Consider the following 23683-nt stretch of genomic DNA (forward strand, 5'->3'; position numbering starts at 1 on the left):
AAAAAACAAACTGAAAGAAAAAAAAAAAAACTGGACAGTTATCCACAGCTTCTAATGGGTTTTCTGATCTAAGGGTTTTAAAGCTAAAGGGAAACAGTATAAGTGGCGAGCTTCTCGCTGGGTGCAGGATGGCTTGCTTTGCACATCTGCCGTGCCCCAGAGGGGTCAGCAGGGAGAGGAGGAGGAGGAGGATCTGCCTGAATTCTGTCACTGGCTTTGCTGGTGCGCAGCCTATGCAATAGCTTGGGTCTGAGATCATAAATCACTAACAAAATGTGGGTACTGAAAACTGTTTAAAAACAAACCCACAAACCACAGATAGCATCTCTTTCATCTAATAAAAGGAGAGTTTGGTCCATGCTGCTTCTGCAAGCTCTTGTTGGGAGACATCTTAAGCTGTGGAAAACAAATGTAGTTGTTCCAGCTGCAGCTGAGTCTGTCTCTTTGCAGGAGGGGAGCCCTGAACATGCTGTATTATAGGGAATATACCCAAAGCATTGTCTTTGCTACTATAACCTACCAAGCTACCATGGCACAAGCACTGTTTGGCACCAAAATCTTACTCTGATTTGATGAGCAAAGCAGGCCAAAGCACTTGTGCTGGTATAACTGAATTTATGGTGAGACTTTTGCTGGTGCTGTTATTTTAAAAAAAGAGAAAAAAAAATTCCCCAACAGAGGCTGCTTTGTTAGCAAAAGTTCCAAATGGAGACTGATTTGATAGTAAATGACGACTGTATTTATAAGTTTGAGACTATTCATTCATTCAGCTGTTAAATGCTTTGTTCATCACTTTTTTTTTTTTCCCTAAAGGAAATTTAAAGTGTCCAGAATGTGAAAACTAACTATTCAAATGGATAGCCAGTGCGTGCACGTGCACACCAAATCGTGGCAGTGGCTGCAGCTGATGTATATGCTGAACTGCAGCAGCTCCAAAGGATGAGGGATACAGCTCTTTAAGGCAGGTGTTTTTCTTGTGCTCTGAATGTGGATTTGCAGTAAGAACATAATTTGTAGCACACCAAGGCTTAGCCTGTTTTAGTGCATCAAATGTAATACAGCTTCTTTTTAAAGATGGTGGTGGTGAATATAGAGGAAGGGAAAAAACCTTGTTTCCTGTTGGGGAAAGGGCATACGGTTGTCAGTGGCTCAAGTCTCGTACTTTCAGTACAAGAGAAGAACCTTGCTCTTGTTCTGCTGCTTTCAGCCTCACAGGAGCAACTCCACTCGTTGGGTAGAATACTTGCAAAAATAGCCAAATGATCTGTCTAGCAAAGAACTATTTGTTTTTAGCCTAACTTCAGTTTTTTAATTACTATCTACAAATGCAAGCCAGACCAGTATCAGTTTTAAACTCCTGAACCAGGAGCTGAAGGTGCAACTCCTTGGCAGTGCTGGAAGTGAGAGAGGGGTCAGACCTGCCCTTGGATTGTCTGGGGATTTCATGATCCTAAACAAGAATAGCCCGTACTCTGTAACGCTGGTACCAGTACCTGTGTGGGAGTGGGGTTTGTGCATGTTTCTGAGAAGTTTTTAACAATATTGGAGCCTCTGAAAATATGCTTGTTTAATGGTTAAACTGTGAATATCTGTGGAACAGGCCAAATACATTCACTCTTCATTTTTATATAATTTAAATCTTTATTGTGTAGGGCACAGGACTGCAGTGAACAGTGATGCTGATGGAATCCTTGAAACCATTGCAACTATTTAATTATTTTTTTTTAATTAGACTATGCAGTAGAAAACTTGATGCATGTATTGAATCTGCTGCAACTTGGGATAAATAACTATAGATAACTATATAGATAGTTTTAGTAATATACTGGAAAACTGGTCTGACGTCCACACTCTGGCATTTTATTGCCTTCCCTCATACGCAAAGAAATATAACTCCTGTAAACTTTATTCCCGAGTAATAAAACACTGACCACCTGCCCATATTATAGTTTGCAACACCTTTAAAATTTGGCTCCTAGATCAACTGGAGGTTCAGTTATGCTAACTTTTACTTGTGTGGGTGCGTTTCTGAGGTCAAAGACTAATTTATTGATTCAAGTAAGGATTTGAAAGATTCCGCCCAGAGATGGCCATAAAACATGACCAAGGAAATTAGCTGAAATTGAATGCCGAATTGTGAGTTTACTTGCTGCTGGTGCTATTCTATATGGATAATTATAGCTTTTTAATACCGTGCAATCGTAATGAAAGAACCACAGGAAAAATAAATGAAGGTGTGGCAGGTGGCATAAAATCAGATGGCTGAAGCCAGTGGCGGTTTCCTCTGTCCCAGGAGGAGCCCTGGCTTCCCGGGGCTGGTGGGGCAGATCTGCTGAATCAGCCTCCGAACTGCTGAGCATGTTTAAGAGCATGAAACGAGTTCTCCCTGCTCCGCTGCCGAGGGAGTGACTCGGGCTTGGCTGCAAAGAGATGGAGCCCCCCTTCCTGAGGGCAGGGTGGCTCTCGGGTGGGGGGTTCAGAGCGCTGGGGGCGGCAGCAGCTTTGCCTGTGTGACTTTTGTTTCACTCCTTGCATGTCCGTCAGAGCCTGAAGAACCCAGGGACCCCAGGACAGGTACTGGCCTGTCACCCGTGGTTCCCAGCCATGCCTATGCACTGACTAGTGACCTTAGTATTTTCATGACATCGACAACATAAGTATCTTCCTTACAGTTCTAAGCCTTGTTTCCCAAAAAAGAAACCCAGCAAAGTTAAAGAAACACCACGTAGCTAATCACCACCTCAGTCATGATGTAATTTGTTGGCTGAGGTTACATCATTCCCATTCGTTGGAAAATAATAGTCATTGTTAGTTTCTGGGTCTCGCAGCTTTGTGTTCCGCAGTGTGATGCGTTTTTAGAAGATCCTCAGTAAACTGAGCACCCAGTTCTTCCCTCGAGCTCACTCTGCTCAAAATGTGTGCATGTGAATTTAGCCTTTCATACTAAAAAGGAAGATGCTTAACCTGAAACTTACAGTTCTTCAGGGTAGTGTTTCAATAACATAAATTTTTTTTTCAAGTAAGTATTGAAAGCTAAGTGTCTGCTTAAATTTTGTTATGTGCAAACAAAACCACCAGTGTTAAACCTTTTCTCTGGACTATTGAAGATTGAATCTTTGGTTTTATATTGTCAATTGAAGTGAAGTACATGCGATTGTAGGACAGAAGGCTGTAACTCCTTCACCATGAAGTACCTAGGTATCTCTACCTCTTGTTCTTAGACTTGAATAGTTTAAGGTTACCATCCTTTGCTCCCAGGATTTTAAGCCTGGATGAGTAATCTATTTTTTTTAATTGACCCAAGTTAAGTATTATCTATTTGCCATACTTTTTGGTATACTGCTTTTAATCTGCATGCAATCGACCCTGTGAAAGGGAGCCAAGTCAAGCTGCAAACAAAGTGTTGGTCCTCCTGGGTGCTAGTTTTGGAGTGCAATAGAGTGACCGACTGGAGCTGCATCGCGTGTGGCTCAGGGCCTTTTCTCATCACACATCCTCTTCCCTGGTCCGGGTCCCTGTACTGACAGTAAGTTGAAGATGGAGCAGCTGCTCCCCAGGAGGGAGCCACCCGCCTTTTCATTTGCCCTTGAAAAACTTTAGGAACCCACCTGATGCAGTGCCATGAGTGTATTTTTCTTCTGATGAAAAATACCGTGTTTCGTTCCATCGGGCTGGACCTGTAACAACCAGCAAAGGTGGGAGCTGCAAAAGCGTAACAGCTACACCCATCCTTTTCCTCCCTGAGGTCAGAATCTTGCTCAGGATAAAGCCCTTACGCTTGAGCAAAACTGGAGAGTTCTTGGGTGTTTTGGAGGTGCCGGAGTGGCGTCAGTGCTCGGCTGTATTCATTAATGCGTTTAGGTGGTGTCTCTTTTTCAGGCAACACATTTGTGTCCCTTGCTTTCCTCCCGCAAAGAAAACTGCAATGATTTCCTGTCATTGCAAATCCCAAACAGATGTTGTGCTGCAGCAACTGTTGCTACAAGATTCTTCTTCCAGTTCGAGGGCTGCTTTTGGGCCTTGATCTCTTGCATTATCTGCACGGGCACGTGTTTGGAGAGAGCGGCGGGGCCCGTGAGACAATAGGTAAAGGAGCGTGAACGTACTAGTCCTGCTAACAGCTTGCCTTAAATCACTGAAATTACAGCAGTTCCTCACTACTGTTGCAATCCTCAGTCTTTCTGTAGTTAGGTTTTTAAATCCAACAGGTTCTGGAGGTTAGACAACTTTTTTTTTTTATTTTTAAAAAGCTTCTATCTTTGCGTAATTGCACTCTTCAGATAAGCCCTTTCTAGAGAACGTGTCATTTCACACACAGACAGAAGAGAACCCATCCGTCTCTGATGTTCTTGCTGTAAAATGGTTTTTTTCCCCTATAAATTATGTTTGGGCTAAAGGTTGCCTACTCTTGAAGCAGTGTGTCTACTTGAATGTTGCCGTTTTATGCAGTTACAGCTGCTGACTCTTGCTCTTCTCTGGGCCCGTGAGAGGGAGATGGTGTGACCGGAGGTGGCAAACCCGCACAGAGGATCCCTGGAGCTGAGGGCTGGCTGCTGGTTTTATACTCCCATATGTATTACATATTAGAGGACTTAACAGAATAGTGCTTAATATTTTGAAGTTGTGACTTTTTAAGTCACGCTAAACATAGTTATCTTTAAAAATACGCTTGCTTTCTTACCTATAAGTTTAAAACAGTCTTTAAACAAGGAGATGGGCTGGCAGGAGTGGCCGAGGGGGCCTGGTGCTGTTAATTGTTGAGTAACTTGAGTTCCAAGAGACGTGGGTGCAGGTGGCAGGATTAGTCCTGACCCGATGCTGCTGGGGTCTGCACTGGCTGGTCTGAGGGTGTGAAGCACCTGGAAGTCCTTGAGGGGCTGCGTGGAGGAGAAGGGTCAGCCTGGGAGAGCTGGTTGACGCAGCTGGATTTCTTGGAGTTCTCGCTTGTGGATCTTGGCCCCAGTTTAGCCTCGTCACCCTTTACGGAAGGAATGCATTTTGATAGTGTTTGCTCCCAGAGAAGTAACTAATTCTAACGAAGGGAACAGTCACACGTGAATACACCTCGCCCATCAGTCTGGCGGTTCCTCAGCACAGCAGCGAGGGTAGATAGGATCGAATCTGCCAGTCTTTGTGTCGGGAGTGGTTTTTGCCTTTTCAGACTTACCCAAGAGATAACCATGGATGATCCCATTGCCCCGCTCTGGGAAACAATGAATGTATTGCGTGTCGCGGAGCAGACCCGTGCTTCCCCTTTTAGACAGCAGTATCAGAAGTGCTGTGTAAATGTAATGCTTGAAAACGGCTGGAGTAAGTTCTGTTTCCTGTAGGATCTTTTTTTAAAGGGATGTGGCCAAACTTGAAGCAATGACCTAGAGGCAAAGTGGGAGAAGTTCGAGATGACGCATCTACTGAGTCCCATTTGGTTTGTAGTTTTACAGTTACTTTTCTTATATCAAATTTTGCTCACCGTTGTTGTCTGGAACAGAATGGAAACAGCATCTTACAGAATGTGCAATCTAAGGCACAATGCAAATAGGTTGTGATAAGAAGGTTGTCTTTACTTGATAGCAACCCTGAGTGCAATGTTTTTGTCGTGTCCCTTTTGGAAGAAGAGCATTAAGTGCGGTCTGAGGTTTTTCTTTTCTTATAAGCAAAGCATTGGTTTGTCCATTACTGACTTCTTGTGAAATTTGTGCCAGATGTATATTAAATATTTTGGTGCTTTTTCTAATCCAAGCTGCCATTCATTTACCTGTGAGATTATTGTACTTCTGTATATTTAAATGACCAATCCCTTAAAGAAAAAAAAAAATATCCTTCAGTCACAATGTATCCTGACTACTGTAGCTTTGTAAATGTTCCAAAGCTTCTGGGTTTCCTGTATTCCAGTAAGGTCTGAGGGGAGGGAGGGGAGCGGCTACAGAAATCTAATCCACTGGAAAGGGAACTTGCACGCTGTTCTGTGCATTACTGAACAAATGAGTAACATTTGTGGTGTTTACATGACACGTTGGTGTTCACTTTTTTTGTGCTCAAGCTTTGTACAAAATGTCTTATTTAAAGCTGAAGTCCTTTTTACATTTTCAATTAAAAGGGGACAAATTAATTATTTTTTCATGCCTATAAATAGGACTCTTGCTAGTTTTATTTGTCACCTCCAGAGTTTCTCAAGCAGGAATCCTAGATGCTTACTAAATCCTGCCCAGTCCTTGCAGGGAATCGACCACATCATTTTTAAGTGCATGGAATGAAAACTAGCTGGGGGTTTTTTTCACCTTTGCAGTGCAAGGGTCTACAACAAGGAGATGCTGGATGGGAACAGCCTTACAAGGAGTGTGTTCTTACAGCGGGGTGAGCGCTGGGGTCAGTGTGCCGGTCACCCCCTTCCACTGAGCTGCTTGACTCTGGTCCCCGCTGGGCTGGGGACAGCAGTGGGGATGGCAGCGCTGGGCCAGGGGACCCACTCCCCTCCAATTCTATAGTAGCAACTGGCATTGATGCTTATCCCGGTTTGCAAGAGCTACAGCCAAAGGGTGTCGGGCTCAATGGGAGAGGATTAAATACCTTTTTTTAAAAAAAAAAAAAAAGAGGCAGCATTAATCTTGCTTAATAATATATGTCATTTCAGCAGTTCTTGAGGCTTTGACTTTAGGTATGAAAGACACTGACATGAGCATCCACTGCCCGCTCAGCGGTGCTGCCTCTGGGCCAGTGCTGTATTCGTCTTTCTCTCCCTTGCCTTTGTTTTTGCCAGCTTCTCCACACAGCAATTCCCAAATTCTACTCCATAAGCTGCTCTTTGCTCAAGAGCCTGGCTCAGTGAACTTGGGGTTGAAAGTAGGAGGGTTTAAATATTCTATCAGCTGTATGTAATAATTGCTGGAATAGTAACTATTTCAACTTTATCTCAGCCTATTCTAATTCATTACAAGAAACCCTTTGTCTCACACTCAAACCTTGTGACAAACATTTCCTTTTAATTTTTCTGAGTGCCGAAAGCTCTCCTAGGCATCCTCCTGCTTGGAAATTCAGTATGTTACCAGGAGATGGTCAAGCAGCCTTTATTTTAGGTGGCGAAGGCTGCAAAGCACAAGTCTGAAGCTGTCAGGTTGCAAATCACCTCATCCTGCTGCTGGTGGTGCAGAGTCTTCCCGCAGCTCTGCGCCTCCAGCTCCTGCTGTGAGCGATGATGTGTGAAGTTCCCACAGACATGTGCTTTCCTTAAAATGGCCCTTGCCCCTCCCACGGCCATACTGGAACTACTTTTTTTTTTTTTTTTTCTTCTTTTTTTGTGTGTGAGGGGTGTTGGGGGTGGTCAGGGAGGGAGGAGAAAGTGAAGATTGTCCAAGAAGTATGAATCACCAATTTCTCCTTTCCATGAACTGAGTACAGTGCTTTCCCGGAAAGGAGGCAGCGACTCTGCATCGGAGCTGGCACAGCACACTTCCAGAAATCCACACAATTCTGGAGAAAGCTGTTAACCGCTAAGCAGCTGCTGCAGGTACTGCATTAACTTGGCTGCTGGTTTACAGCCTGCGATGGGTCAGTGAAGACAGCCCAGCTGGTACGTCAGTCCCCGGCAGTGAAGGACTTGCCGAGTTACATCCTGCAGGCCAGTGCTGATGGGCTTTCATGGAACACCCCCTGGGCTGCCCCAGCTCTTCTGAGCACCGGCCCAGTTCACCCACTGCCAAGGGAAAGTGCCACGGCAAAAAGGGTTAATGGAAAAGGGTTTGTGCTTTAAGATGTTTTGAATAGCTTTTATTTTTAGGCTTTGTAAAAGATACAGAGTGAAAGCCTATTGTTCTTATGGTAAGAGATCTTTACAAAGACATCAATATTTAAAGTAATTAAAAATATCTTAACAAAAGACTTTGCTTAAAAACTTGGCAGTTTAACAAGCACTCCTCCCTCCGTCATCTTTTATTCCCATCAGACCAAGGCCAGACTGGGATCCACACGTGCTGCAACACAAACAAGAGGTGTGTTATTGCTGGTCAGGGCAGCCTTGATGCACATGCAGTTGCTGGTGGAGCAGGGAGAAGCCAGCAATCCTTGGGGGCAGCAAATGGAAAAAAATCAAAAACAAAACAAAAACCTGCATTTTTTCCCCACCCAACTTATTTTGGCATTCTTCTCTTAATCAAGATACCTCCTCTGGACTGGAACCTCACTTGGCAAGAAACCTCTTCCAAGCCTGGGCTGGAGGTCCCTTCCAACCCACCCAGCAGCCTGTGAGAAACACGAGCCCAGGCTCTGTGGGCGCCTACAGACTCTTTGTGGATGCAAACTCCCAAATCCACCTGTTCTGTGGGTGGGCTTTGTACCCCTTGGTGATGTGAGACAATGGGCAAGCTTGTGCCACATGAGGCTGGTTTGCGGTGGCCCTTGAAAAGTAAATTTAGACCAGCTGAGACCAGCAAATCGCCTGGGAAAGACACACAGTGTGGACTGTAACTCCACAGCCATCCTCTCCTCAACACCTTTCCGGTGGGGCTGACAGGCTGGTGTGCGCAGCTGAGGTGACACTGTGCTGTAGAGAAGAGGCAAGTCATTGCTGAGAAATGTAAAAACTGACTCAGCTGTAGCCCAGAAGGCGGCAGCAGCAGATGCTGATGACAGGACCATGTGCACTACTGACCTGCCCGCAGAGCTCAGCCCTCAGGCCAGGCCTCCTTCATGGCCGATTTAAACTGAGGCAGTATTTGATACCCAGCTTGTGCCAGAGACCATTTACACACGGCTACATGAAATCACCACTTCTCTAATGAGGTAGGAATTGCTGCTGTCTCACTTTGTATGCTACTAGTCCTTGCTGGTGGTGGTGGGGGGGTAACAGCTTAGTGAGCTTTATTTAACAAGACAAATTATTAAAAAAAAAATTCTTTTTTTTAAAAACAGTTATTAGAACCTGAACAATTAGAGCAAATCACACCAAGAGCAGCCCTTGGCATGACAAACCTGCTGAAAGCGTTTGTCACTGGCGTTAAGCCTAAATATACTCTTGGCTGGGGATGCATCTCCCTTCTAGGGACACTGTTTGGTGCAGCGCATGGTACAGCATCACAATTCTCAGGAAGCCTTTCAAGTAATGGGGGGGGGAGGGGGCTGGCCGCCCAGCTGAGTGCTCTGTCTCCCTACTTCTATTTCAGGGTATGCCTTCTGTCCCCACAAGGGATAGTACCCTTTCTGTTGAAGAGAAACTGAAGAAAAGCAAGGGTAGATGTGACCTTTATTTGACTGTCTGAACAGTGACACAGTGAGAGAACGGAAAGATAATTGCTGAAATATGTACTCAGTAACTAGGGCCTTTCCTGGGAAAGATTTAACCTTTCTGGTTTATAATTGAGCAGTGCATGACTGTGGCAGTTCAGGCAGGAAGCCCACCCCATCTGGAAGCAGCCCCAAGAGCAGTACTGAAGCCCAACTCAAACTCTTGGACTTACCCCCTCCTATGAAAGCTTATGGACTCAGTCCTTTTTCCCCATTGTGTCCCTCGTGTAAGAATGAGGGCATGAACCACCTTGATCAGCTATGGCTGAAGCACATACACCGGGGTATCAAAAGACAACAACTGGTAGATGGGGCCTTGGCTGCAGCAGTTAGGTGGTTTTAAACAAACAAACAAAACCTCACCAAAACTACTTAAAAACACCGGGCTGCTGTGGAAACTCTGCTTGATTCTCTCACGGGCACGTAAAACTTACCCTGCTGTCAGTAAGGCTGAAACTTCCAATGGGGGAAGACAGATGAACTGAGAAGACCTGTATAATTCATCAACGCTGTGTCCCACAGCCTTGCTAATCTGGACCATCAGCTACATAAGTGCTTTCAGCACTTGTGCTTGTTCTGGATCAGGCATGACTTATGGGCAGAACTTACTGTTCAGGTTTTATTGGCCTACCATGAAAGTCAGCCTGAGTAAGTACAACAGCTTCTTCAGGTCTTCTCTCAGGCTTTCACTTCCTTATGCAGGGTGTTATTTTTTTTAATAGATTAAGATAAAAATATTTGGCTATGTATTGTCCTTGGGTCTTTGCAAAATAGGTGGCAAGTTACCTGTTCACTCCAGGAAAGAGGACAACGCACAGGGTGTTATTCTGCAGACTTCTATAAAGCTTTTTGATATGATGGTCTAACTTCTGCACCTTTTTCTTTAGATCCTGCTCCTGCATAACAGAATATCAGCATTAAAATCCTCGCATCATCTGTGGGTCTGTAGCAATCACACTTTAAAGTGACTGATGCTCAGGCAGTGTCAGGGATGGAGCAGGTGAGGCCAGCAGTGCTTCTGCCACTGGCTTGGCATTTGGCAGTGCAGGGAGACCCACAAGCCCTACTCGAATGGCACCGCAACTTCCTCCAGGAAAAATGAGAGCTGCAACCAGAGCTGTTCTTTCCCGTACAGCTACACAACCAGTCACCTCTCCCGCTGACTCCCAAACAACCTGCTACACCTGTACACACTGTCTGCTCTCAAATGGTTGGCTTCTGATCCTGTGCAGCATCACTCACTGCCCTGAGAGCAGCTACGCTGGTTTGAGGGTTACACAGCACCCTGCAAACATCACATTATGCTGATACCTCTCCAAACTGCCTTGTGGGAACTGATCCTTGGCAGCCTCTGCTCCAGCACAAGGAGACCCTTCTGTTACACGCAGCTCAAGTCTCAGAGTTACCACTCCTGGTTCCCAGGGCAGTAACCTTTCACTAACAGCAACAAACATCAGCATAACCATCAACTCACAGAGTCAGAGAGTTGCTGCATTTTCTTGTAAGAGATGGTTCTTCTTTGATTCCCATTGCTGTGATTCATTTGCCAAATCCATCTCCAGAGGTGACCTGAAGCAAGAGCATTCCTACTTCTTAGTCTGCTGCCCTTCATGGTCCAGCCATTTATAACTTCAAGGGCATCCACAGCACTCTGTGATGTCTGGAATTCTGAAACACAAAGAAAAGGGGAACATGCTTTGGCAGGGATGTTGCTGCCATGTTCCTTGGCACCTGTAGGGCCGGGCTAAAGGTGTGGAGCAGGGGGGAGACAAGAAACTGAAATCGCAAGCAGATCCTTGCTACAGGTAAACATCAGGCTATAGAAATGCCACTGAACTGCAACAGCGCTCATCCGGTTCTCCTCAGATTTTTAGAGGTGATTACTTGTCGGTGTGAAGCTGCACAGTAGCCAGCCCTCATGCTGAAGGTACTGGAGCCAATGAACTATCCTGCAACTTTTTTAAGTAAAGATATTCTTTTTTTATTTAAGCAATTTTTTTTCCTTTTAAATATTTAGCTGTAAACTGCTGCTCCAAACAATACATGCTTCCACTGCAGTATTTTAAATACCGTCACTTAGCACACACATGAGTTTTAGTAGCTCTTGCCGTGTCTGTGTGAAGTCCCCAGGGCTGCTGAATGAGCTTATTTGAGGGAAATAAGCAGGCTACTGCTATGTGAAGCTACTTACTGAGGAAACAACAGTTCTGGTGCTTTCCACTCTGGAGATCCTTTGGCAGGAACAGTGTTTCCAGGTCTTTCAACTGGCTGAATTCTTCTTGCAAGTCCTTCTCTGTTAGTGACTTCTTTAGACCCGCCACATAAATCACACCTTCGTTTTCTACATCCAGTTCTAGTTCCTGTATCAAAACATCACAGTCCAGCGTTGCAGCAGCGATGGGTCTCTGGACCTGGGGTGGATACAGCAGGAACAAACACAGCACGTCAGCACAAGCAGCTCTGAGCCTCTATTTTAAATTATTTTCTCCCATTCCAAAAGTTGACAAGCTATTTCCCTCCCTTGAAAAAATACAACTAATGAAGGCTAACTTAATTAGTCATGAAAAAGGAAAAGACATCATGTTGGTAATGCAGAAACACTATAAAACTGGGAAACCCATACTTTGTATATGGCGTTTTAACACCCTGTTACTTAGCTCTTCCTTTTAATGCTGCAGTTGGAGGGCAGAATGCTTTCTGTACCCCTTCTGCTGACAGGCAGAAAGGAAAAAAAGAGGGCTATAACCATTTCTTTTTGGCCAGTGGCTATAAATTGTCCAGGGACAGGAAGATGGTAACAGCACAAGCAGCCAGCATTTGCCCAGACACTGTGCTGTGAGCAGATGTTAAGAGAGACACATTGGATGGTCTTCCCATGCTGAACATAACTTAGGCTTTTGCTAATTGCGTTGTTTACCTTAATGCAGGATCCTGCTACCTCAGCTCCATTTAGGCTTTCCACAGCGAGCTGGGCAGCTTCCAGCACTTCATATTGGATACAGACATAGGGCTTGAAACAGAACGACAAGATATTTCAGGCTTATCAATAACGCACATTTACCCTCCCTTTTAAAAAGTCAGATGTCAATAAAGTTTTGTTTTCTTTTACAAATAGAATATAAAAAGGTTTGGGGGGTAATACATGTAACACTCCATATGCTGTAGCTGTTAAAAACAGCCTTCAATAAGCTCGGCAATTAATAACAACCTTTTTGCCATTAAGGCCTTAGCCTATCAGTTCTCTCGAGAGGGAGAAAAAGCATCTTGGCTTCTCCAATGCTCGAAGTCCTCTAGCTTGAACAGCACAGTTAAGCCACATGATCTGTGTTTGTTCTTGTCATTGTGTGTAGCAGCTTTTAGATACCCTGAATGGTTGTGTAGCTGATGACTGAACTACCAGAAAAAACCCCAAACAGAGTAACTGGTGTTTCAGCAGTTCTAATCTTTATCTTTCCAAGAGATCACTCGGGCCTTCCATGCCTGTCAGCGAGCTTAGTGCTTTGAGTGTTCCTCACCTGGTACGTTTCAGTTACCACTGTAAGAGACTGGATTGGTCCACACCTCCCAAATTCTTTTTTCACAGACTTCAGGCAAAAGCCTTCTTCAAAAGGACCTGCGTAAATTGTCATCATGTCAGTCAGCTTGCTTCCCACCTGTAGGAACACAGATTAGAGAAGGAACTTCACAAAGCAAAGGAACTAACTACTTGGTGCCTCCACATAAAAAAGGTCTCTTTCCAAGCTCAGCAATGAAGACTATTCTCAAAAAAGTAGTACCTTTTCACAAAGTTCAGCAAGGTGGTGAGATGAAACGTTCTCTGGACCCAAACTGAACTGAATGATACTGAATGTGGACAGGGGAACGTCTTCTAAGGCTTTCTGAAGAATCTGGAGAGAAAAGAGTGTAAAGTCTCAAAGAGGTATAAGACAATTGTACTGCAAAGGATCAGAAACAAAGCTATTGAATTTAATTCCCAACTTTAATTTTCACTATTGTCCAAGGAAGCCCTCAGGCAGAAATTCTTCTTTAGTGAGTCATAGGAGGATGCAAAGGATCAAAGCTTATTTCCGAAATGTTAAAATGGATTTAGCTAACCTGGTATTAACACTATTGCTAACAGTACTGTCAGCCAGCTTTTTAAAATAGGACTCATCTACCCACCCCCCAGAACAAGGACTCTCAACTACTTTGATGCTTGCTGAGACAAACCCACTCACCTGTCTGTTTGAAGTGCTCAGGTTACTCTGACACAGGCCAGAAGAGTCTAGTTCCTGTCTGCCCAAAAGGAGGGGTTTTTGGCCAGTCACCTGCAAGCACTCTACAAAACTAGCAGAGAGAAGCAAGCTGTGAATCACAGTACTTATCAATACAGTGAATTAAAAGCTTTCAAGAAGTGCTTGTCAAGAGAAAAATTATACAGTTCATTAAAGAAATCTGAAATAATATTCTTGTCCTCAACATCCAAAGCAGCTTAGAAAATGCTTTGTGAAATATAAGATGCAACTTCTGAAAGCTTTTCAGTGCTATGCTACAATTATTTGTGTCTCTCTGAAGATCCTGGTGGCTTCTGAAAAACATAACGTACTTCTTTCATTTTATTGAGTATTAAACTGAAGGAAAAACATGCATATTTGAGAATCTTATTACCATGGTTTGGATAAATGTGGAGGCTCATTCAACTGTTGCTGGCCCCTATATCCTTGTGGCTGTAACGCAGCTCTTTTCTGTGAAACCTCAGCCAGTTTTTCAGTTGTCAGAAGCATCTCCAAGTTTAGTTCTGCTACCTTGGGGAAGGAAGAAGATTAGAGTTGGCTTTCATCTCAGGTAATTGTAGCTAACCAAAAAGCAAATGCTTTCTCTGTGAGTCACCTCGGCACACTCCACAGCAGTGAAGAAACACAGACATTAATTTCTTGCCTTATTATTTTCTGTTGTCATTTTCAAGCATGCAGCACTCACAGCATCAACCAGCAATCATCTCCAAAAAACTTCTCTCAGAAATCAACGACACAAGCAAGAGACTCATAAAACCAGCTGAATCACTGCCACAACATACGAGGTCTCTCACTTCTTTCATCTGGAAAAATGACAGGCATTCCTGTAGGCTGGGAGTGTCTCAATCCTTCTTTACCCAATGCCCCTCTACAACACCAGCAGGAACGCTGATTCACGTCAGTGTTTGAGTACTGAAACACTGGTAATGCTCAGGTTATTAAGATACCTGGATATATGCTGAAAGTAACAAGCTGCCAAAATTGAGGCCTCTATCACAGCTCCATTTTCTCTTAAATCAACAACAGGATGGGCAGGGATGTTTTTTTTCCTTCATAAGCACAACAACTTGTATGCTCTGTGATTAAGGACAGAAATCTTAATTAGATATAGCTACCTTTGCTGGTCCTTGCTCAATAAAGAATTGAGCCAATTCCAAAGCAGCTCTAGCATCTTCTGCAGGATCATGCCCAAGCTTCTGTTCACACTGAATCTCCTTCCTAGGGCATCAAAATCAGGTGTACAGGCAGGTTATCTGTTTTTCCACATTGATCAACATCCTGTCTTTTCTAGATTGGGTCCGTTTTGGGCAAAATAGCTTTCCCCTCTCCAAAAAGGATTTCAGTTCTGTGCAGCAGGATTCTTGTGAAATATTCCCAAAAGTTACCCCAATAAATGTTTTTGCAATGTTGAGCAAAACACTGTTTAACGGGTTTGACAGCAGCACTGCTAATACTTGGTACTCTGATGAGTGACTATTTTTAATTTTACTTCTTCCCTGCCCGATGACCCAACCCATAAGGTGCACACAGACAGGGAGGCAGCCTCCAACTCAGTGAAGTTTGGTGCTGCAGAGTATTAATATTCACTGTGTGAATGATGAGAACTATATTGCTAAGTCAAACGATCCAGTGGTAGCTAGTATGTCGAGGAACAGGATTTAAGCCAGTAAATCATACTTTCGTACATTAACCTTTCTTTCTTGCTAATTGCAACGGATCTCATTTGTGTGAGCCGGAGAGTCTTTGTTGCTCTACAATTCACTACACTACAGACCTGCAGAAAAGCTAGTGTCATGAGGACTCAAATCTGGCCAGGTCACAGGGTCCGTGCTTGCTCCAAGACAACCCGTTATGCTGCCTGATGTTTCAAGCAGGCAGTAAATTCTTCTTTACCATGTCTATTTGCACAACCTCCTCCTTTCTTTTGAATTTTAGTGAAAAAAAAATAAAATTCTGATGCTACTAGTTGAACAGCAAGACCCTATGACCCACCATGACAGTTTCTAATGTTTCCCATGCCAATATGGTAATAATCTTACCCTAAAACAGCTTTGGCTAGAAATTTTAGCCTAAATCTTCGACCTTCACTTCTGGCAAAAAGCAATGAAGTATCGATAACACTGGGGTGGATCATCTGGAGGAGAGAAAACACTAGTTTAATTTAAAAACAGCAGTCCTATAGAACTGGGCAGTAGCTCCATTGTTATCTGTGCCTCTGTCTTTTCATTTCAGTTGCCAGTTTCTCACTGACAGACAACTGGTCCACAACAAGAGAGCAGATGAGCATAATGAAACAAGCCCAACTCTCCTTTCTAACACTCTATTGGGAAGATCTAGATTTGGTTAGAAAGATTAATTACGATTCAAGCATTTTAGGTTGGTTAAATTAAATACAGGAAGGACTTCAGTTCTTCCTGTGACAGAGCTATCAGGAGCATCTGGCTGAAGCAGAGAGGTAAAGCTTCTGTCACAACTGTGTCTATGTCTGGACAGACCCTTCCTTTCCTTTTTGGTTCTGAACAACCCCTTGCAAGTTTTACAGATGTGAGAAGAATCTTTCTGTTTTAAATTCTTACTGACATAAGGCTACTCAGAATAAAAAGCAATTAACAAGTGTTCACTAATAGAAAGAGGAATTGTTTAATTTTCAGGTCTGAAATCAGTACCACAGGGTTGGGAAAAATACTCTTAAAAGCATACTCACTTCCAAAGCCTGAAGATCATTATTTAGAGAATGACCCACCAATACTGCATCACGGGGAAGCATTTTTTTTAGTCTGGTTTGGATGTCTGACAGTCTGGTTTTCACTGGAAGAAGCATTTCCCTTGTGATTCCTGAGAATCTTCAAAACAAAGTTGGAAGAGGTAAATGCAACACATTAGCAACAGCGCCTGCTGGAGAGTATTACAAGTAGAGCATGTAAAATACAAACTAATGACAGAATGCTATTTCTGCTTTCTGTTCCAACATAAGGGGATACACTGCAGGTATATTAAACTGCTGTGAGTGCTACCACATTTGTTTCAAAAGTTTATCTCTCTCTTGAGTATAACTTATTCTTAAGTGATACAGTTCTTAGCATCAGATAGCACAGGTAAGGAAATACTGCAAGACTGATGGTGGAAGGAGATGCTTCCAAGTAACCTGAGGGGATTGCCATGTCACCTCTTCGACAAAGCCGGGTAAAGTCCTGGAGAAGACAATGCCCGAGTTTTGCCTGCTCTTGTACTGAGCCCAGCCCTAGTACAAGCTGATAAGCCGCTCTGTTCATATTTTACAGATGAGCAGACTTAGCTCCAGAGCAGAGAGATGCAGACTGCAATCCTGTACTCCTACCCTCCATCTTATTTTATAGCCAGCAGTAAAGAGTAACTTGCACTGTGTATCATTAATTTGTAACAGAACTTTTCCTGGAACGCTGCAGAATGGGAATGCTTCTGCTAAGCAGCCACAGGGGCACTATGTCACAGAGAGTGTATACATATAGAGTGTATACATAAATGTTGGTTATTCTAATCACATCGCAAGAACTGTATTCCTAACACTGAGTGAAATTCCGTAGCATCTGTGCAAACCAAAGCCTTCTAAAAGGTCCTGTATAACAGACTTAATTTGAAAGGGTTGGAGCTCTTAAAGAGGAGGAGATAAGAAACTTATGTGCAAGTCACCTGGTGCGGTAGTGCACTACTGTGCTTTCAGGTCTGACTAGTTCATTCAAGAGGCATTGACCCTGTGCATCCACCAAAGAGACACGAGTGACTTCATTCCCTTTTGCAGTCAGGCACTGTCAGGAAGAAGCAGAGGCAGTTGTTGAATCAGCATGATGCTGCCACTCAGAAACCTTAGCTGACATGGGACGTGGCTGCGGCCAGCATCACTATTAAGGAGCTACTCAACTCGGAGATCTACCACTCATAGCTAGTTGTTTTATACTGTAGATGCTTCACTTTAATTGTTAAATGGCCACCATAAGCACAGGAGACACACAGGCAAGCACAGCAAAAGAAAACCATTTTAAAGAACTGCTGGTTTCCCAGAATTGGTCTGCGCTCTGCCCTGCAGAGCTGCCACTGAGAGCATCTTCACCAGAGAAGATGCACAATTTAAAAGCAGAGCCCAGGTTGTATCATTAGTTACTCAATGCTGATACCAAATAGGCATCTGTGCAAGGTCAAAACTGCCCTAAATGAAGGATCTTCAACACAGCGTGCTGCCAGAGGAACTGTGATGGCTAAAGGAAAGATGAGTGATAGGGAAGTGTCTTTCCTCTCCCAGACCTTGGGGAGGGCTGGGAGGAGGGATTCCACAGCAGTCTCAAGGGTCACTGCTCCAACAGCCAATGCAGAACTGAGTCTCTACTGCACTGCTCAAGATAACATTTCTGTCTTGTCACCAGAACCCCTTCCCCAGTCCTTCCCATGGCTGCATTTAGCACCGGTACCATCAATGAAGGGACTGGCAGCAGATATTAATACATCAGATGTGGTTTAGCAAATACACAGGGTGCTTGGCTCACTTTGGAATAGCTGGTAGAAGTTTGGTTGCTTGACTACATTTTGTAAGGCCACACATTTATTTTTACCATTTCACAGTCCAGACCGAAGAGGGGGCTGCTGTCCGTCCTCTGCTGGTTACACTCCGTACATACATAGCCATTGCATCTGGGGGAGCCTAGAATGAAAAGGTACCCACGAATAATAAACAGACCTCTCTCTTCTAAAACTCTTGTGACCAAACATATCACTAACTGTGATAAAAAAAAAACCACAACACAAAAGAAACAAACAAATGCCTTCAAAAACTGACCTTTTGTGGGATAGTCATTTTTTTTCTGCTCTTCTAAAGTTAGAATATAGCTAGTAAGGCCTCGTTTTTTTCCTCCATATTTCTGAATGATGGGATCACATTGCGAGTCTGCACCTTTAGAAATACATTCACTGCTAGTGGAAGTCAAACCTGTAAAATACAGAAGCATCTGTCAAGCTCAGATAGCACTCCCTACTTGCAGACAGATTTCTGCAGTAGTCTGCAAGCTACAAGGCTACACCATTTCAAAGGAAAACACTATTTAGAACAATAAACTGGAGAGAGATAGACAGACACAGAAACATCTATCGCCAGTTTTTATATATATATATACCTCCAGTTTATATCCCATTTATTGTGTGTATATATATATACACACATACACACACTATATAAATACACAATACTATATATAGTGTATATACTAGATATAATATGCTTGATATTCAGCATACTTTAATCTTACTCCCAGTTCAGCTACCGACACTGCTGGTTGATTCAGAAGCAAGTCAGCCTCGCACTCCTTTCAGAAACAGAGGGAACAAACTTGCCTCATAAACCTAACAACATAATCATCTGTTACTTCACATAAGCTGTAAAAGAAGTTCTCTTTTCTTTTCTACCCTCTCTGTGGAATTCCTTCCTGTAAGCGTTATCGGGAGAAAATGTGCTCTAAGTGTGGCTCACAAAGAAGCAATCACTGCACTGACACCAGAATCCACGGCTGTGTAAAGACAAATTATCCTATAGGCGATTTTCTGCAGATTACACTTAAAAGAAAATATACCTGACATCTCAGATCTGTGACTGTGCAGTAGGTTTACAGTCATGAGGCTAGAGGGCTTTGTCAATACACTGAAAGTAACAGCTGTTCATTCTCCCATTTAGGACTTCGAATTCAAGATTCTTTGTTACACTTCTAACAATTTCAGTGAAGTTGTAGTCTCTTGCAGGTTTTGTACAAGCCTGTTGGATTACAATCACTTCTATAAAGAGTATAAACATAGGAAATCTGTTGTCAACGTACCCAAAGAAATGAGTAACTACTTAGCTTGAATCTAATTTATATTTCTGTATCTTTTATTAGATACATCTTAGAATAAAATAATCACAAAATGGGTAACGAATCAGAATTTTGGATTAAACATGTTAAAAACTTTCTCTCTGCTTTTTGCATTTGCTTGTGACCAACAAAGAGTGACTGAAGTAGTCAGGGTACCCAGTCTCATGGTTTAAGCCACTGTACGTTTTCCTTTGTAAGCAAGTTTACCATAGCAGCACACTGGGATTGCACAGGATGCAAAGTCATAAATTAGTGTTGAAAGTGAATCACTGTGGTTCTAAGAGACGATGCAAAACCAAGCAAGATACCTTGTGCAGTGTTTTGAGGTTTCAGGTTTGCTCCTTCTCCATACAGGCTGGCTAGGAAGTTGGCGGAAGGTGTTAATGTGAATCTCTAGAAAAAGAGATGTGTTACAGACTTTGAAAGAGAAGAAGAAATATGAAGCAAATTAGATGTTTCTTGATCCCTAAACCAGCCAAATTTAGAGGAGGATGGATAACAAAGTAGTGGAAATATGTTTGGTGTTTTCTCAAGGAAGAATAAAAACCCAACACAAACTAAACCTGTTTTAATGACAGACAATATAGGATTCTTTGTACCACGGGACAGATTTGCCTTGCCTGGTACGAGCAAGAAGGCAGATCTTAAGACTTTCTTTGATAGAAACTAAAGCAAGTTCCAGACCTTCCAGTTAAGTTGTGATTTGTATTTGCTACAGTTCAGAAAGAATTCTCTAGAAGTCTGAATCAAAGAGCTTCTTTCTTCCTTCAAAAATGTTGCTTGTAACTTGGAAAATTAAAATAATTATTTTAATAATCTTTTTGGGAAATGGGAAAAACTTGACATAAAGTGCAAATAGTAAAAGTGAGATTCTTCAACCAGTGGGAATAGCATAACTATTAAGAGTCTCCTCACTCAGTCAGAGTAAATTCGAAATTAACTGAGATATTTTTAAACTCACCGGCATCCTGAAGATGCAGGAAGCATAACAGTCAGAGGACTGAAACATCAACACATGTTTCACCTGGTAAGGCTTCAAAGACATGTCTTGAAAACCTGCTTCTAATAGCAAAGCCTTAGCCTTTGTTCTGAGCTGACAAAGGTTACAAACAAATCCTCTCATTAGCTTGCTTTGGGAGTCAAAGATGGCCATGTCCTATTGGAAAAGGCAATATTTTTCCTGCAGCGATTAATCCTTGGGACATGGTTTCAGGACTGGAAGAAGTTTAGAAGACAGCAATGCAGCCAGGGGACTTACATGCCGGAACACTCTTCTGAGGTGTTTGAACTGCAAATAGAATTTGTAGAAATGGAGTTGGCTCATTTCAGGTAGAACAATAACCACAACCCCAGCCAGGTGGCTCTGGCGATAAATACGGCACCAGCTACAGTTTAAAAAACAGAAACAAAAATTAAAAATCAAAGCAAAACAATTATCAAGCACTCTTAAAAACAAACTTGGAACCAGCCCAGCTTTTTAAGTCAATGAATGACAAAGTGCCAAATAACTTCAATGAGAAGAGGCTGTATAGCTTATCTCAAACAGCCACATATTCCTGGAAGCAACATAATAGTGGAAACAGAGAAAGAGTGAGTTATAGCAAAATTCTGCTGCGCTACCATTTCAAGACATTTATACCTCATTTATACGCATCACAACGTGAATACACGAGTAACTTCAACAGGGCAAACACTCAAAGGGCAAACACTCTAGAACGCTCTGTTTCTACTATATCTGACATAAAAGCTGTTAATATTTTTTGTGCTGCGTTAGTATTTTTAACATGGTATTTTGTTTCTCAGTGTGCAAAGCTTCTTCTGTTCCACAAAATTGTTTACTTTTTGATAACTGCATGAAACAGAACTAAGAAATGGTAGAATTTTTGTCAGAAGAGGAATTCTGGTCTCTGGCCAAGTCTAGCAACAACTGCATCTACATAACACAGGCTGTCATTATGGTGACTGCGCTGCACGGACTCCAAAACCAGCATGGCCAATATGCCTCTAGGGAAGTTTTAACAACCCGTGGAGACACCAGACAGGGTTGATTCCCGAATATGAATGTGTTGTACCTGGGCTGTGTTGCATTGTGGCATTTTCCCAAAGCTGCATACTTTAACAACTCATACAGCTGGTCACGGCTGATTTCACAGTCCTCACCAAATAAAGCTGCTGACAAGCAAGATGACTTTTCCTGTAACAAGGGAAATTTTAGTAAAGAAAGGTTTTACATAGTTACACAAGTTCATGGAAAATTAAGTGAATTATACAGTAAAAGGAAACTATTTACTATTTGGATAAAATCAACCACATCTAAAATAACTCTTCCAGTTTTATTACAGGCAAAAGTTTCCTTTCAGATCACACTTTAATATTAAATTTACTATCAATATTTCAGTAACCCACGTACTCTAACTTCAAAGATTTATCTAATAAAGATTAACGTAAGTAGATGTATGTAGCAAGGAGACTTGATTTGCCAACATGATGTTCTGCTCTCTCAAATCATTCACCCACTTGCTGCTGTAGAGCTTTGGGCATTTATACAAGTGTTATCCGTTGCCACTTCACCTAAGGTTCTGGTGTAACCCACTTACTTCATTTACATTATGGGATCTGTTTTGGCAGATGGGTTTGCTGACCCCTGCAGGAAAAAAGTGTTTCATCCAAAGAAACTGCAGGAAGAGATGAGCTGGAGCGGAGACTGTACCACATGGTTCAACACAACAGTTCTTTAGGCCTAAATGTACAATTTCTCCTAAAGGCTAATCAGCAAGTAAACACATGATTTTGGAGACCGGCACTGACCATATGGCCTGTTCCAATGGAGCGCCTTTGATCTGTAAAAATTTTAAAGATACTCTTTTTATGTGATGAAAAGAGATCACAGCATACAGGGGAAAAGAAAAAAGACCACAGAACACTACAGAATATCAAATCCCACGGGATCAACAGGATTTCTCCCTGCTCATTGCAGGGGAGCTGGACTAGATGACTAGGTCCCTTCCAACCCAAACTACTCTATGATTCAATGAAACCACTACCAGAAGTTGTGTTTTCCCCACCACGCTAACAAGCCTTGTGCTCGTTAATTTTGACGGAGCCTGCCCACGTGGGACTGAGCACTTTTAAAGTCATTTGTCACTGGGTACGAAGGCTAAACAGAGGTGACAACCTTTGAGGTACCAGTGGTTCAGAATCATCTGGTAGTAATAACACAGGGTGCTGTAATTGCTAGTCCCTCATCCCTCATGCTAAGTTAGACATATAAATAATGACACCATTGTTTTCAATTACAGCTCTGCAAAAAAAGCCCAACAAACCAACCTACCCAAACAGCAGAAGTTTAATTTCACCAAGCAAAGGCCACCTGCCAACCACGGGACCTTCTGTCTCTGATCAGGTACAAGTAAGACCGACCTCAGAGGACAGACGTGCTTACTCTCGTCCCGAGCTGGGCACCAAGGTGGCTGTACCTGGGGCGAGTAAGGTGTCACCATGAGGCTGGAACTTGGGGTTGATCTGCATCCCTCAGGTGTGAATGCGCTGAGCAGACACATGCTCTTTTCAAGATCTACTTTGTTTAGGAAAAATCGATACTGGAGAGTTTACTTACGTTAAAATTTTAAAATTTCTTAAGAGTAAATGCTCAAGACTCCCAATGAGTTCATTTCCACGTTCCTGGGAGCAGAGACTAAGCCATTATCTGTAGGTATGATTTTTAGCCGATCCTCCAGCTCGTAAAACCAGCAGACCGCCAGTAAACACGTTTTTGCGGAGTTTCCGGCACCCCCGCGCCTGAGGCGGTAACGCCATGCAGGGGGCTGTGCGGGGGAACCGCCGCCGCCCCCCGCGGGGTTCTGACCCCGCGCCCGCCCGCGCTCCGCTCCTCACCTCAGGGGCCGATCCCCGGCCGCCGCCGGCCGCCTTCCTCCTCTTCCGAGGCGCCGGCCGCCCCCCCGCGCCCTCGGCGGGCCTTTTGAGCCCGTTCACGCAGCCAGCCTTCACCATGGCCGGCAGGACAGCCCCGCGGGGCGATGCCACCGCGGGCCCTCACAGCGGCCCTCCGGGCCAGGCCCCAGCGCCTGCCCAACGGCCGCGGCTCCCCCGGCAGCACCGGGAGCGGAGCTCGTCCGCAGCCCTGACGCCGTGGGGCCGATCCCCGGCCCCCCACTCCTCCTCCGGTGCCCCGAGGCCGGTCCGGTCCCACCTCCCCACGCCGCGCTCTCCGGCCGCCGGGGAGCACGCCGCCTCGGCAGGCGG

The 23683-nt window shown here is 43.6% G+C and overlaps 1 protein-coding gene across 1 annotated transcript; it reads right to left on the reverse strand.

Moving 5' to 3' along the window:
* Positions 1–7745: 7745 nt before the first annotated feature.
* On the reverse strand, positions 7746–23431 carry REXO5 (RNA exonuclease 5). The gene is made up of 19 exons (XM_074158575.1): positions 23315–23431; positions 21493–21614; positions 20679–20805; positions 19729–19813; positions 18358–18507; positions 18134–18222; positions 17220–17335; positions 16255–16393; positions 15590–15684; positions 14666–14768; positions 13924–14060; positions 13494–13602; positions 13053–13163; positions 12792–12929; positions 12194–12286; positions 11468–11687; positions 10751–10944; positions 10063–10172; positions 7746–7967 (listed from the first exon to the last, which is right to left on the reverse strand). The coding sequence occupies exons 1-19, from the start codon at positions 23429–23431 to the stop codon at positions 7898–7900; spliced, it is 2325 nt and encodes a 774-aa protein (XP_074014676.1). The 3' UTR covers positions 7746–7897.
* Positions 23432–23683: the final 252 nt, after the last annotated feature.

This window comes from Numenius arquata, chromosome 14, assembly GCF_964106895.1.
Source record: "Numenius arquata chromosome 14, bNumArq3.hap1.1, whole genome shotgun sequence".
Lineage (NCBI taxonomy): Eukaryota > Metazoa > Chordata > Aves > Charadriiformes > Scolopacidae > Numenius > Numenius arquata.

Bases quoted from the DNA above. Each gene is read 5' to 3' on its own strand.
- REXO5 (XM_074158575.1), bottom strand. From the start codon at position 23,431: ATGGTGAAGGCTGGCTGCGTGAACGGGCTCAAAAGGCCCGCCGAGGGC. The intron at 18,508-19,728 runs GTATCTTGCTTG...TGTATTTTACAG, and splicing joins ACCTCAAAACACTGCACAAG to GTTTGACTTCCACTAGCAGT. The intron at 15,685-16,254 runs GTGAGTATGCTT...TCTCTCCTCCAG, and splicing joins ATGATCTTCAGGCTTTGGAA to ATGATCCACCCCAGTGTTAT.